At 40.8% G+C, this 15,391-nt stretch overlaps 1 protein-coding gene across 2 annotated transcripts; it reads left to right on the top strand.

Moving 5' to 3' along the window:
* The first annotated feature begins 8,303 nt into the window (after window positions 1–8,303).
* On the top strand, window positions 8,304–14,662 carry LOC122993822 (ETS-related transcription factor Elf-1-like). 2 transcript variants are annotated; one of them, XM_044368288.1, is made up of 7 exons: window positions 8,304–8,662; window positions 8,818–8,944; window positions 11,363–11,470; window positions 11,660–11,815; window positions 11,921–11,995; window positions 12,180–12,375; window positions 12,501–14,662. In XM_044368288.1, the coding sequence occupies exons 1-7, from the start codon at window positions 8,603–8,605 to the stop codon at window positions 13,102–13,104; spliced, it is 1,326 nt and encodes a 441-aa protein (XP_044224223.1). In that variant the 5' UTR covers window positions 8,304–8,602; the 3' UTR covers window positions 13,105–14,662. The 2 variants fall into 2 exon arrangements, with proteins under 2 accessions (XP_044224223.1, XP_044224224.1); XM_044368289.1 differs by lacking the exons at window positions 8,304–8,662; window positions 8,818–8,944 and adding an exon at window positions 9,176–9,371.
* Window positions 14,663–15,391: the final 729 nt, after the last annotated feature.

Below are 15,391 nucleotides of genomic sequence, written 5' to 3'. Positions count from 1 at the left end.
AAAGACAATTGGCAGGATTTGTATCAACATGATGTTTGACTTAACGTTCAAGTAACTGAGGCAGTAATTTATCCTTTTCTTAACCTTATGGTGCACATTGAATTGTCCTACATAGCAAACGGCACTGACTGGCATGGTACAGAAGCTGATGTAGATGTATACTGTAGCAGTCTCTATAATCTAATACCTTCCCCTACCTTCCCTGGCTATCACTCCTGTGTTTTGATCTCATCTGAAACACACTTTCTGACAGAAATGTAATAATTTAAAAGCATAGGCACAGTTCTTGATGTATAAGACTCGCTGTCTTCCCTCTCAGTTTTAGAATATTTATCCTGGATTGATAGCACAAGGAGAGCTTTCAGTCTGGCATAGCTTCTACTAACATTTGGGAAGAACAAAGAAAATATGCTTTCATTATGAGTGTGAAAGTGTGTGTGTAGTTCAGCCATGGAAATACTTCAAGGGAAAAATGTTGAACCAAGCTCAAACTAAGACCCTCAAACTGCCTATGAGAACACAAAACAAAAGGTATGTGAGCTGGATTCCCCGTATCAGTGCATGTGTGAGTGTATTAACACCAAGGTCCATAGGTATGTGAGTGTGCATGTTTAAGTATAGTAGTATTTTGCCTAATTTGAGGAGCTGTTTTTGGTCATGCACCGTTGATATCGCACTTGGTTGATAATTGACACAAAAACGCAACTCATCACTCATTTTCACATATGCACAAATGTCATACACTTGCACAAGCATGGACAGACTTGCACAGACAACATACATACATACACACACACACACACACACACAAGTTGAGCAGCAGCAGAAGGTGAGCAGACGTGGCCAGCAGAAGGAATTCATCAGACTGACGTACCATGGACTCTGGAGCATTTCTTTCATCTATTTCCCACTCAGTTCCACATGAGGAGACACTTAAATTTTCTTGCTGTCGGTGTCATAGTCCTACTCTGTTAATGTACCTCCCCTTTACTGCTTGTCTGACAATGTGATGACAAATATATGGGACCAGAGTACAAGATAAACAATGATTTATCAACCACAGACACACATATGGCGTGCGGTTTGGTTAGTGCCAAATATTCCAAATGTGACAACAGTCAACATGTAGCTTACATCAGGTAAATGTGCAGCTGCTTGCAGTTTGTCATCAAGGGTTAATGTGTGAAAATAAAGCCAGAATCATACTCTAAAACAGACACACAGTATTATGGCTGAAGCTCTGTAATATTGTCATTGTAATTATTATTAATTTATTAATTCTTTTCTTAATTAATCTATTAATCGTTTAGTCTATAAAATGTTAGAAAATAGGAAAAATGCCCATCATTGTTTCCACGAGCCCAAAGTGACGTCCTAAAATTGCTTGTTTTGTCTGTTCAAAACCCAAACATATTCAATTTACTATCATAAAAGACTAGGACAACCACCGTATCCAGAGAAACTAGAAATTTTGCGTTTTGCTTGAAAAATAACTTAAATAATCAATCAATTATTGAAACGTTGCAAATACATTTTCTGTTGATCAACTAAATTAATTGACAAATCACTTCAGCTTCACACAGTATACGTGTGCACTTACTAAATCTGGTTCTGGTTTTAAACACTAAATAAAGACAAACTTAACATAAAGTCAGGAAACAGGGGGAGTTGGCTGCTTCCCCCTGTGGTCTTGGTGATCCCCTGACTTTTCCTCCAGAGCCACCATGATGTTGACATTTGTGGTTCAGAGTAAAATATCTTATTATTCTTAATAATTATTCAATGGATTGTTATGGAATTTGCTACATATATTCAGCGTCCCTAGAGAATGACATTCTAATGACGTTAAGAGTGCTGTTGTTAAACCTCTACTTCAGGAACCTCACCTTCATCCAGGGTTTCTTAATAACTACTGACCAGTTTCTCAGTGCGGCTTTTAACACCACCGATCACTATATACTCTGGAAAATCACTTTGGTGCCTCTGGCCTGGCTTTGGGTTCTAGTCTTACTTATCTGAAAGAACACAGTCTGTCTCCTGTAGTAATACTACATCTACATTTTCTGATGTGAAATATGGAGTACCTCAAGGCTCTGTTCTTGGCCCTCTGCTTTCCTCTCTTTATATTTCACCTCTTGGCCAAATTATACACAGTCATGAAATTCATTTTGATTGCTACATGGATGGTACTCAGCTGTATGTGCCTAGAAAGGCTGACGATCAGACCCAAATTATTAAATTTGAGGCTTACATGGCTACTGGGCAAAATTGGATGTCATATGATTTCCTGCTTCTAAATTCTGATAAAGCTGAGATGCTGGACAGTTTGATCAAGTGACAGTAACTCTCAACAGCTGTGTAATTTCACAAAGTGTGACAGCCGAGAATCTCAGTGTTATATTTGATACTAACTTCTCTTTTGATCATCACACTCTGTACTGTTACATTATGTTTTCAGGCCTGCCATGAACTAGTACTAAAAGTCTTCAGATGGTTTAAAATCCTGCAGCTAGAATCTTAATTAAAACATAAAAATGTGATCATATTGCACCAAGTCTCCCTTCACTGGCTCCCTATCCATGTTAGATCAAACTTGCTTCTGATGATGATGATAAAATCTTAAATGGGCACACCCCATCATACCTGTCTGATCTCCTTAAACCTTATATTCCATCCTGAACTCTCTGCTCTCAGAATTCAGGGCTCCTGTGTGTACCCAAACTTAAAAAGAAGTCAGCAGGCGACAGCTCCTTTTCCTATCGGACCCTCTTTCTCTGGAATAATCTCCCTGCTGAAATCAAACAATCTGATTTAAAACTCATCTTTCTTATTATTTGATTACTTCAGGCCTTTGTTCCTGTTGTTCACCCGGCGGGTTGGTCTCAGTCTCAATGAATTTATTCAGCCTTAGTAATTACAAAACCATGACTGTCCTGTTGACGAGATTATTGTAAACCTCCTGATAACTGTTCCATCTCTAACCCTCTGTTTGTTGCCTCACAAGCACATGAGAGTCCAAGCTGTGTCCTTATCTCTCTCGATCTCTCCCTCTTCTCCCTCTCTCTCCCTATTTTCTTCTCCTTGTCTTGTTTTCTCTCAGAATTCTCTGTACTGGACCATCAGCCATCCTGGGACCGTTCTCCTTCCCTTGGCTGTCTGTGCCATTTCCAGATGGTCTATTCTGTACACACGACATCTATTGCATGTCTGTCCATCCTGGAAGAAGGATCTCCCTTCTGTTGCTCTTCCTGAGGTTTCTTACATTTTTTCCCTGTTAAGCGTTTTTTTGGGGAGAGTTTTTCCTTATCCAAATCAAGGGTCCAAGTATAGTGGGTGTCTTATGCTGTAGATTGTAAAGCCCCTTGGGGTAAATTTGTGATTTGTGATATTGGGCTATATAAATAAAATTGACTTGACTATATAGACTTTCATGGTCCCCAGAGAATGAATTGAAATATTTTTGATCCCCTGTCTTTTCATCTAGCAAATGTTAGCATACTAACACGCTAAACTAAACTGTGAACATGGTAAACATACCTGCTAAACATCAACATGCTAGCATTGTCATTGTGAGCATTTTGGCATGCTGATGTTAGCATTTAGCTTAAAGTACAGCTGTGTCAGCACAGACTAGCATGACTGTAGACTCTTCAGTCTTTATAGAAAGTGAGAGAAAGGTCAAGTACCTGACAATATTTGGATGCAGCCTTGTATAATTTCCAGTACAAGTCATCAGAAACAGCAGAAAAAAGGTCACCATTTCTGACACTGATCATCAGAAAATGTGACGCTACTGTACCTGAGAATAACTTCACACTTTATGGTGGTCACATAATATGATATAATATATGTAACATATGGCTCCAGCTACAAATTAACCATACTGATGTGAGAGTATTGATCTTCTAACTCCTGGCAAGAAAGTGAATAAGCATATTTCCCAAAATGCTGAATTACTCCTTTAAATTTGGGTTCACTGCATTACGTGCAAATAAACAGTAACTTCACAATAATAATACCACCCTCCCTCTCTCTCATTCAAACACACACACACACAAAACCTCACATATTGTAATAGTCAGACTCTGTCCCCTGCAACTTTATAAAACCATTATGGGAGTTAACTTCATTTTGAGCCAAACCAGCACATTCTTGAAGCTGCCTGCTATTGCAGCAATGAAAATCTGACAAAAACAAATGAAGTAATGGAGGGGAGCCATGACTTACTCCTGATTCATGACATGACTTTATTAGTGCAATTCCACCCATTGATATGAGATGTACAGTAGTATAGTAGTAGTGTAATAGTGTAAATAGTGTAAAATACTCAAAACCAAATTTAAAACAAAAAAAAAACAAAAAAACAAGTGACTCTATAACATTTATATATACACAATACTTTGCCAAAATGTGTCTATTTTCTGAAATTCTACATCAGTTTCTACGCTCTTCAGTGTGGCTAAATAGAGTCTTGTGACAGCAAAGAACATATTTTATACTGAGTTTTGTCAAAGACCTGATCATGCTACATGGTCCATTTTTATCTCTGCATTTGTGTACATATGACCATTAAGCACAACATGACTCCTATATGAAGTTCACAGGGAGGGTAGTTATGCAACCATTACAGTAGTGACAGTACACAGAGACAGCAGGCCTGGCTGCAGAAGGCCCCATTCTCATGAGGGAGCTGATGATATCCAAGAAACATGGCGACAGGGATCACATAGCCTATAACAGGTCCCCCCTCAGTACCACTGAGCCACACTTTGGGATGGGTGATCGTGTAAGCTTGTTTCTATTACATTTGTTGTTCATTAAAACAGAAAGGAGGGGAGAGGAAGAAAAGGAAATGAAAGGATGGATCAGACTTGTTGCTGAGGGTGTTGGTGCAGAGTTTTACCACTAGGGAGCATCAGGGACTGGATAAAGGACTGACTTCTGTTTTACTTCATGTCTTCCCATGTATGTGCCTCCTATCTGTCTGTGTGTCTCTTAACGAGCCTTTTTTTGGTCCTTTTGTCCATACTTTTGGCTCTAACTTCCAGTCTACATTTGTCTTATGTGTACAAGGCAACAAATAGAAGTTCAAAATATTGAAAATCAACGGCTGAATGATTTAATACGATATTTAGTGTAATCATCAAACACATACGTGACGTATCCACCCTCATATAAACCACACGGCTGTTTGCAGATCAGTTGCTTGGCTCTCTACTGCTTTACATTGCAAATACGCCCGTGTTTACATTTGCTCCTCACTGACAATGGTCACTATGGGTTACCTTGACTCACAACACAGGTAACCAATCAGAACTCACAGGGGGGGCAGTTCAAGGGAAAAAAAAAGAGGAAGCAAGAACTGACAAGGACTGAAGGGAAGAAAAAAAAACCCAACACGATCTACACTGATCTGAAGTCTGTGTGGTACTTTCCTTGGAAATTTGCAAAAGAAAACTGATCCCAGGTCTGTAAGCAGATGAAGGTTCTATGTTTGCCAGAAGAGATGAGAACAATTTCCGTTTCTCTTTTGGAGCCTCCAGCCAGCTGCTGCTCTGCCACATACAAACACAAGCTATAAACACAAGGTAAGCCCGCTGCTTCTCATTTCATATAGTAGGCCTGCTACTCTGAATAATGACAAATACTTAAAACAACAAGAGAAAAGGCTACTGGCCTTTCTCGTGACTGTACGTTGCATGACATGTGCTGAAGGGAAAGTGAAAGTATTTTCAAGAGAGTGTGTGTCTGCATAGCGGTTCGAGGCACCAAGTCTGTTTTAACACAAGAAAATGTTTATTAAAAATTACCTGTATATGACGATTTAAAGTATATACTTTAAACGACAGCTAAACCACACAAACACATCTGCGGGAACGTCGTAAAAAAAAAAAGAGGTGTTGTGACCAACACCACAATTCCCCGACTCCCAATGTCCCCCTCTCCATGCACACCATAATTCACTGTGCTCATTTAACAAGGCCCGGTTACCCCAAGCAACAAGAGGGGCTTATCAGCTGCTCCCTCACTTGCCATACTGTTATCAGCCTGGCCTAGTTCACACACACACACACAGTGCCCCTCTCTGTCAAACACACACACACACACACACACACACACTCTTTCTATCTCGGTCTCTGACTCTCACACACACATACGCAAACTGGGGAATGAATGTTATGGGGGCTTATCAGTGTCCTTAGGGGCCTGGCAGCCACTTCACAGACTCAGATCCCAGTACCGAGGCCACAGAGACAAACCTATGTGACCAGAGTACTGATGAACAAAGGCTCTATACTGTTAGAGACTCCTCTATATAGGAGTGACAGGCTGCAGGGCACGCTGACAATGAATATACACATGGCACAATGGCAGTCAGCAAAGAAAGAAAAACGTGGGAAATACAGATCTAAACTGCAGCGACCTTTTATGATCCTCTTCGCTTCAGCAAAACACAAAATGCAATCTGCATTCTTCATCTTTTGTACTGCATTCACTGCCAATAAAATAAGCATGGTTCCTTGCCATTCTATAATACACTCAGAGCCTGATTTTCAGGTTAGGACATGGAAAGTAGCTGTTCTTTAATTATGTTCAATGTGCTTTATAACTTGAAAAGACAATCAGAGCGGGTGTATGAAAAAAAAGCCAACTCAGTAAAATCTGTGATTTATTGTTTGATCCAAAAAATGTCAGAAAATAGCTCACAGTGCCGTCTTCAAATTGCTTTTTTTAACGACCAATAGTCTAAAACTCAAACAGCAAATATTCACATTTACGACATTTAAGAATATTCACATTTTTGCTTGAAGATGATTCTTATAACTTATCAGTCATCAAAATTGTAGCTGATTAATTGTCGATTGATAAACAAATCAATCAACTAATATTCTAAGCTCTAATCTCTCCTACAATCAAGATTTACATACTGCGCTATTCTACTACACACTATTTCTCCTCACTGACTTGAAAATCTTACACGGCTTTAACGAGTAAACCAGCCTCCATTTCACTCGTGTCCCTCCTAAATCATCGAGCACCAAACAACTGCAAACATCAGAGGAAGTCGAAAATGAGAAGGCCATTGCTGGCAGAGATGTTGGCAGCGGTTTGGCACAGGAACTCAGGAAGCGGTGCCTCCTAACTGAGCTGTGCTTCCTGTGTGATAACTGACCCAAACATGTTGTGCCTCCATGACACACACATACACACACACAGACAAAGAAGCGCACTCACGTTCTCTCTCTCTCTCTCTCACTCTCTCTCTTTGGCAGCCGCGGTATAAAAAACTCAGGAACTGTGAGACTACTAAAGCTGTTTCAACCAAACTGAGGATTAATAGGATTAAAATGTTGGAGCTCAGTGATTAGAATTAATGCCTCGGAAGCGTTTTTTTTTTTTTTTTTTTCACAGTATGAAATCTAGTGTACACAAAACTTAAATGCTGGCGTGATCTTCAGCAGAGAGGGGCTAAAGGTAAGTGCAGGTGTGCCAACTGTATTTAAATTTGACACTCGCAAGTAGGAGGCCACTGTACAACGGCAACAGAGGAGACTATAGTCGCTCAGCAGTTAATTTTAACCTCAGAATTAGTTAAACATGGAGGACAGAGGAGCAGGGATGGTCAAGGGACTCGGGCAGGGAAATTAGAGGAAAGACTGGAACGATTTTAAGGAATTAACAGTGATGTGACGGCCAGAGGACAAGAGAGGAGGCAAAGAAAAACATGTGAGGGGGAGGGAATGAGAGGGAGTAACGGAGAGTAGGTGGCTTTGTAGTTTTGTTCTAAAAGTCCCCTTCATAGTCATGCTGTAAGGAATGTGCACGTAACGGCCCTGAAACCTTGAACATTGTGCAAAGACATGATGTTTCAAGTTCAACACCAGCTGCCTCCCCCCTTCTCGCACCACACACACACACACACACACACACACATACACACACACACACACACATAGCCCAGGCACACATTGCAGTGCAAACGCTTCCTTCCTGTTGCTGGTTTAGCCTCTTTTAGAAGCAAGATAAGAGCAAAAGAGTGAGATATATGAAAGAGGGAAGCAAACAGCGCTATTTTCTCTGCGTCTCAGATCAGCATGTCTCTGACCACATTTTATTATTTGGACTTTTTACTAAAAACTGTTCACCACCTGACTTCCACCACAGGTGTGGTATTTTCAGTGTGTGATTCGCCCCCCTCCCTAACACACATATTTTGCTCCTGTTTCTCTCTTACCACAGGACAGTTAAACAGCCCCCACTTCCTCATCGAGAGTCGAGAGCAGAGCAAGTGAACGCTATTTCCTGTGACGCCTCTGTGTCTCTGGTCAATTAGTATACTCACATCACTCTTCCACTGTTGAGTTACGCTGCATGGAAAGACGCCGGCCCGGCTTCATCGTATCCTGGGGGACGTTCTCATCCGACCGACTGGTAGATCTACACAGTCAGCTGCTGTTCATCAGATTTACTCCAAAAACTGGATCTGTCAGGACACAAAAACACACGTCAGACCTGTGCAGTTATTAATAGTCTTCAGTGGAAAGCTGTGATGCTGTTGTCATACAGTTAAGAGTCGCATGTGTGTTTGGGACATTCAGCCATGCTACAGCAGTCAGAGCTCATCTTTGACTTCGCCAGTGACCATATTAACCTGTCAGGGGTGAGTACACGTCGAGCAGTGTTTCATTTTGCAGTTGATTTAGTTTAGTGCGCATGTCGAAACTGAGTTAGCTCGTGATGCAAGACAAATTTGAGAGGAACCTGATGAGAAATTGTAATCTGATCTAATCTAATGTTCTTGTGCGTGTGTTGCAGTTTGGAAGTCACTCAGATTACCCCGCGGTGATCGTGGAGCAGGTCCCCCATCCACACCTGCTGTCATATTCAGGTCTAGCGTGTGAACAGTCACAGACAGAGGATGTTCACCAGCAGCTGTTCAAAGGTCAGTGCACACACAGTCAACACACACACACACACACACACACACACACACACACATAAAAGGTGCATGCTCCAGCCTTTGTTTGACTGTCACATTTCATGATTGAACTTCATCTGCAGTCTCATCCATCCTCACAGTTATTCAACAGTCTAACCTTTGTGAAGTGATGCTGTCATTCAAATCTTACAAAATTAGCCTAAAAGTTTGAAAATGAGGTACCAAAAAAGAAAGCCTGGCACTGCACATGCGCACTCGCAACACTCGCACATGGACCACCCTCTGTAAAAAATCAGGAAGTGAAACAAAACATTCCTGGCTTGAGCCCTGGGAAAGACAGTTAATGAATCATATTAGGATGTAGACGTGGTCAAATCCGGCTACAGCACATATGCTATAGCTTGTTCCTCACGAGTGCTGGGAATGAGAAGTAAGTTATATTACTGAACGGGGTCGTTTTTTTCCGTCGATATTCAAGGTTGGAGGAGCAGCTGAAGTTAGGCATGGCGAGGCTTGGTTAACTTAGCTAACGGTAACTGCAGCAAAGCAGCACTCGCTGACAAATAGGGAGCGTTTCTTCACTGTTATAACCGCGTTGGGACAGTAACTCACCCGCTTTGTTTCTTAAACATGGCCATTTGTTTTTGACAGGCTGCTTTTCTCGGCGGCACAAAGAGTTTTGAGCTCACGACAGACAGCTGTTAGCTTGCAGATGTTTACTAGCTCATTACCTCACAGCCTGTGCACGTCACAGGAAACAATAGACTCTCTTTTGATCATTTGTTTTGCTGCAGAGACATTCATATGTAGATGTATATCAATGACAGAAGCACATAGCTGCCCATATTGTTTGTGTGGAGATAACATTGTAAGCAGTGGAGCCTCACAGACACGTGTATTTTATAAATGTGTGCTGCAGTTTACTGAAGTACATAAAATAGTTCATCCTTGTAGATTTGGAGCAAAATGACTATAATAACCATCAAGGTGGCTGCTCAGTCATTCAGTGCATGCACTCTGCTCATTTATCAGCACTGTGTGGGTCATTAAAGGGTTAGTTCACCGAAATTACAAAGAACTTTTCCTCTCTTATCTCTTACTGGTTCTATACATGCAGATAGTTTAGTTTTATTTGTCAGAGTTTTTAGATATCCATCTCTGAAATGTCACCCCCGCCCCAATGCAATGGAGGACAATTTAAATTCATAGTGGTCCTCACAACCAGGGCTACAGCACGCAATATGGATTAAATCCTCTGTAACGATACATGTGACTGTATACCACGCCATCAATATATATCATGATATAATACATTTTCTGGAAAATCAGTTGAGAAATTGTTACAGACTGAAGTAACAATTTATTATTACGAATGTCTGTTCTTGGCTGTTCCAGCAAATTCAATACCGGACATATCAAGAGACATCATCACATTACTGGAAAAATCATATAAAAATACAATTTTGACCATAAAGCAGTCCTGCTCATTGATTTCCCACAATGAACTGAACCAGAGATGTTACAGGCATATATACTGCCGTATAAACTGAGTGGCAAAATGTCTGACTGTTGATACATTTTTATCATCTCACTGTATGTAGTCGTCGCAAGGCCCGCCCCTACTTACAACATATCAAAATAGTGTTTAAAGATTTCAACAGTAATGTCTCTTATCAGAAACAATGTCCCAGCTACTACAGATAATGGGCCTTTCGTGCAGCAGATGCTTTGACCTGTCATTGCAGGAAAAGCACAGATGTCACTGATAACATTAACGATGGTTCAGTTTTATTCAAGCGTCTCAGTAAGTCATGACAGTGAGCCAGCATACACAACACCAGGACCCTGAAACTGAAGCAGCTAAATGTAATTCAGCCATGATTATTTTTTATTATTTAGACCTGTGCTTTAATACTGTGGAATGTCAAAATGTGTGCTGTAAAAAAAGGTCTATTTACCGACCTCGCAGTGAACAGTTTTAAGGTGAGCTACTTCCTACAGAAGAAAAGTTCCTGTCGAGATGGTTCCCAACGTGTCTTGTGTATTATCCAGAGTATTGAGTACCTTGTTTCTGGAAGGAGATGTTGCTGTTGAATTTTTAAAATGTAATATTTCACTACCTTGAACACTTAAAATGAAATTCCTATCGTCCCTATTGTATTGGGATGGCAACAGAATTCTCAGAGGCACAGTATCTTAAAACCTTGTCAAATAAAACCAAAATCTTCATAGTGAGACATCACGAAAGGGAACTGAGAAAAGGCTTTTTTTTAAAATGTAATTTGGGCAAACCGACCCTTTTTTAAGTTGAGCTTGACCCCCAGTACAGCTCACATTTAATTTTCTTCCTCCTAAATGCCACCCTCCTCCACTTGCTGAAAACTTGTTTTTATATGCTACTCCCTTCTCTGTTCTCTGTAGTGGAGCCATGTGAAAGTGGAGACGAAGAGACCATGGAAACACTGGTTGCTGCGGACTCGCTTCTCACCATGGACTGCCCTGACACCCTCTCGCTGGAACAACACTACTGTAAGCACGCAAACAGACACACTCGTGATAACACTACTCACGTGCACGCCGATGACGTAACGATGCCCTAGTAAAACCTTACCTGGGCTACTTTTTGATGTAGGACGTTTTCGACCGCGAGACGTTATTTTTAGACATGTTGGTCACAGCGCTGTTCTCTTTCATTAAGTCTGTTTATGCCCCCTGCAGCCCAGACCTTCTTGCCATCACTGGGTGATGTCATCACTACTCCTGTTACTCAGGTGACTGTGTCAGCAGAGGGGATTGTGGGAGCTGTTGACCAGCCACAGTGGCACTCATTGCACACAAAGAGGCCCGCGGCACAGCTGCAGTCCAAAAAGAGAGGTCAGTCGCTTTATGGGTTATCAGTTCATCTGAAAGTGAAGAATGGCTTGTATGGTTTTATAAAATATCTTGCAAATAACATGATTTTATTCCTCAACTACTCAGGTAGAAAATCTCGACATCGAAGAGCAGAGTCTCCCACACCAGACATTATAGTAAAGAAGGACAAATACAACAAAGGTATGTATTTACACATAACAGTTTCCTCTAGTATATTTGAAAGAACTCAACATGCCTCAGTTGGATTGAGATCAGTTACTTTTATATGTTTTTCTTCTCTTTTTTTTTTTACAAAAGTCATCTCACCCGTAGTGTTCCCTTTTGTCTTTCCTTTTCCATCGTGTTTCCCGTGTTTGTGCTTTAGGAGGAAACACACTGTACCTGTGGCAGTTCCTGATGGAGTTGCTCCAGGACAGACAAGTCTGCCCCCGCTACATCAAATGGACTAATCCCCAGGCAGGGATCTTCAAGTTGGTCAACTCAAAAGCAGTGGCCAGACTCTGGGGCAAACACAAGAACAAGCCAGACATGAATTATGAGACCATGGGCAGAGCACTCAGGTACAGTACAGAAAGAGGACCACTCAAAAATGTCATCATAACGTGCTCGTGATAGATATGTCGAAGATATGTGTGTGTAGATACATGGTTTGTTTTGTTCATGTTGAACCTTTGTGTTAATGTAGGTACTACTACCAGAGAGGCATCCTGAATAAGGTCGAAGGCCAGCGGCTAGTTTACCAGTTCACCACACTTCCCAAAGACATGATTTACATCACAGACGGAGATGGGGCCAAAGAGGAAGACGATCACGACGACAACAGCTGCAACGACGAAGGTCTGAGCGACGACTCTGATGACAGCACAATGTCTTCTAGTGACCAATCAGCGGAGGAGGAAGATTCCATCCCACCAGAGAAGAAGACATCGTTCAGCTCTGTGCGAGCCCCGGCTACTCAGCGGACCAGGCCAGCACCCAAGCTCTCAGGCCAACGTGACACCGTCCTGCGGTCAGCTAGCACCAGTCTGATCCAGGAGCAGCATTTGCCCATTGTGTCTGCTGAGATGCTGCGGACCCTCCAGAACCTGCCGAAGGTCCAGTCCCTGCAGCCCGCGGGTCACGCCTCAGTCTTCAAAACGGCTCAGCTGCTGGGGAGTCTGTGCGAGCGACAGGCCTCCGCTGACAGTAGGGGTGCAGCGGAGACACCCAATGAAAAGTCACACCCGGGACAGAAAACTTCACAAGTGGAGACTCCACAGCTGGTGCGCCTAACGAGCTCCGACCAATAGAACAGACAGACCCAGCCCCAAAACACACACATGCACATACACTCCATAGACTCAGGACCAGTTGTAGAGCTGCACTTTGCTGTTGTAGCAAATGTCTGCACACCAGGGCCTATATTTCTTAAGTGTCAAAGAGTGGGAGTATTGATCTAAGATTCTTTTTGTATTTGAATTAGTAACATTATTGGTAACTAGGTCAGTCCTTCCTCCCTGACATCTGAGTTCCGATTGGCAGGAACCAAAGTCTCACAGCCTTCAAGAAGTTTACCTTCTAAGTAGAGGAAGACCGTAAAAACTCAAGTCCTTTATCTCAGCCTTCTGTCATTTTTATGTATCCGTTAATTATACAAGACACCAAAGACAGACATGCACTGGAATCTACAGCCTCTCTGCACCTTCTGCAGACACATTCTCTGCTTGCACTTCAGCTCCAGTGTCATGGAGCTAATTATCCGATCAGCACACTGTGCCCTCTTTCTCTGCCTTTACTCTCATTCTTGCCCACTCTTTCTTTCTTTCTTTCTTTCTTTCTTTTTTTTTGTATTATCACATGCTGAATCATTCCTCTGCCTTGAAAATGACTTTGCACTAATGTTTACCCCTGCTGTATGTTTCTTCTCTTAAGTGCCTGAAGATCTCAGTCCATCCTGCCCCTGCTTCCTCTGTTCCTGGCAATCATGAGGTTATGAGGGAAAACATTCCATATTATTATTTTCTAAGATCACTGAATTATATTTGTATTGTGAATTATTGAAAACAAGGGATCACTGTTATTTCTAGGTTAGTAATGTAGCACTGCTGCTGTTTATATTTGATGTATCTACAGTGGACCTTCCTTTGGTTGACAATCACCAGTGAAACGGTCTTATAGCTGTTTATTTAGCCGCAGTTCCTCCTGTAGAGTCACACTGCTACTATTTAGCCTTTCTGCAATGCACACATTGTGTTTAGTTATTACATTTATGCAAAATGCTTATATGGACCTCTAAAGCCTTGATATCTTTATGTTTTGTGTGTTATGTACTGTATGTCTGTGAACATGCTTGACTTGTGCCTTGTTGCCATTTTCTCCCTCAGGATTGTAAAATTTTGTTTTGCTGCACAGACTATATACTCTATGCAAGGAGTACAATGGCTGGCCCTTTATAATGAAGTAATGCTAAGTGCAGTGTTTTCTATTCAGTTGATCGTAGTTTAGCCTGACAAAGCCAGCCCAAAAAAAAAAAAAATCACTCCACATGAAAACTGAGCTTGTAAGATTTAGGCTGGCATGTGTGAGGCTAACCTTGGTTAAGAGATGCTTATAACTGTGCCTTTGCCCCCAGGGAACCCTATGCAAAACTTGTTTCATTTTATAATGAATTCATTTGAAATCCCCTCACTTTTCTTATCTCGAGGTCTCTTTATACTGTAAGTTTTACTGATATGGATTTTGTTAGCTTTTAGCAGAGGGAGAGGTGGAGTTTTCTGTTGCTTATTCTGGTGTGTTTGCTTTCATACAGTCCAGAGGTGTTGAAAAGATAATGGTCTATTATATGAAATAAACTTAATCATGTCATCATCTGTGTGAAATTTTCACTCATCTGTTCACCCATATTTAGTTTACCAACATCATTGGTGAAAAATAAAGCATATCTATGCAAGTATTGTACGTAAGTACACCACCAAGTACCATTGCACCACATTTCATAGGGAAATATTGTAACATTTTACTATCATATATTTATTTGACAGCTATATTTATTAGTTACTCTGGGAATTAAGATTTATTCACAAAACATAATCAGGAAGATTTCTATAGCTGAAACTGCCCAGGACATTGAGTAGGTAAAATTTGCTGCAACATTAAAATCTGCCTACACAATAATGCAGCAGTAATAATTATCCAGTTGTTTAATATATTTAATAAGATCGTCAGATAGATAGATAGATAGATATACTTTATTAACCCCAAGGGAAATTAAAGTAAGCAGCCACTTGACATAAATTGTAATACAAAAACAGCGAGGTAGGTAAAATAAACAAATACAATTACAGGCTGACATATATGCAATGATTAATTCACCTATCTCAAATATAACTACATATACATATATATATATATATATATATATATATATACACACACACACACATATATATATATATATATATATAATAGAATAAAGAGACTAGAGATATAAATATGATATACTATTGGTATTATATATTTTAGTAGTATTTTAGTAGTTTATGAGTGACTTATGAGTGCTAAAATTTGGAATGCATGAATTAGTGAAATATTTTTAGT

This window comes from Thunnus albacares, chromosome 12 (genome assembly GCF_914725855.1).
Source record: "Thunnus albacares chromosome 12, fThuAlb1.1, whole genome shotgun sequence".
Classification (NCBI taxonomy): domain Eukaryota; kingdom Metazoa; phylum Chordata; class Actinopteri; order Scombriformes; family Scombridae; genus Thunnus; species Thunnus albacares.
This window is presented reverse-complemented; position numbering and strand designations above follow the sequence as displayed.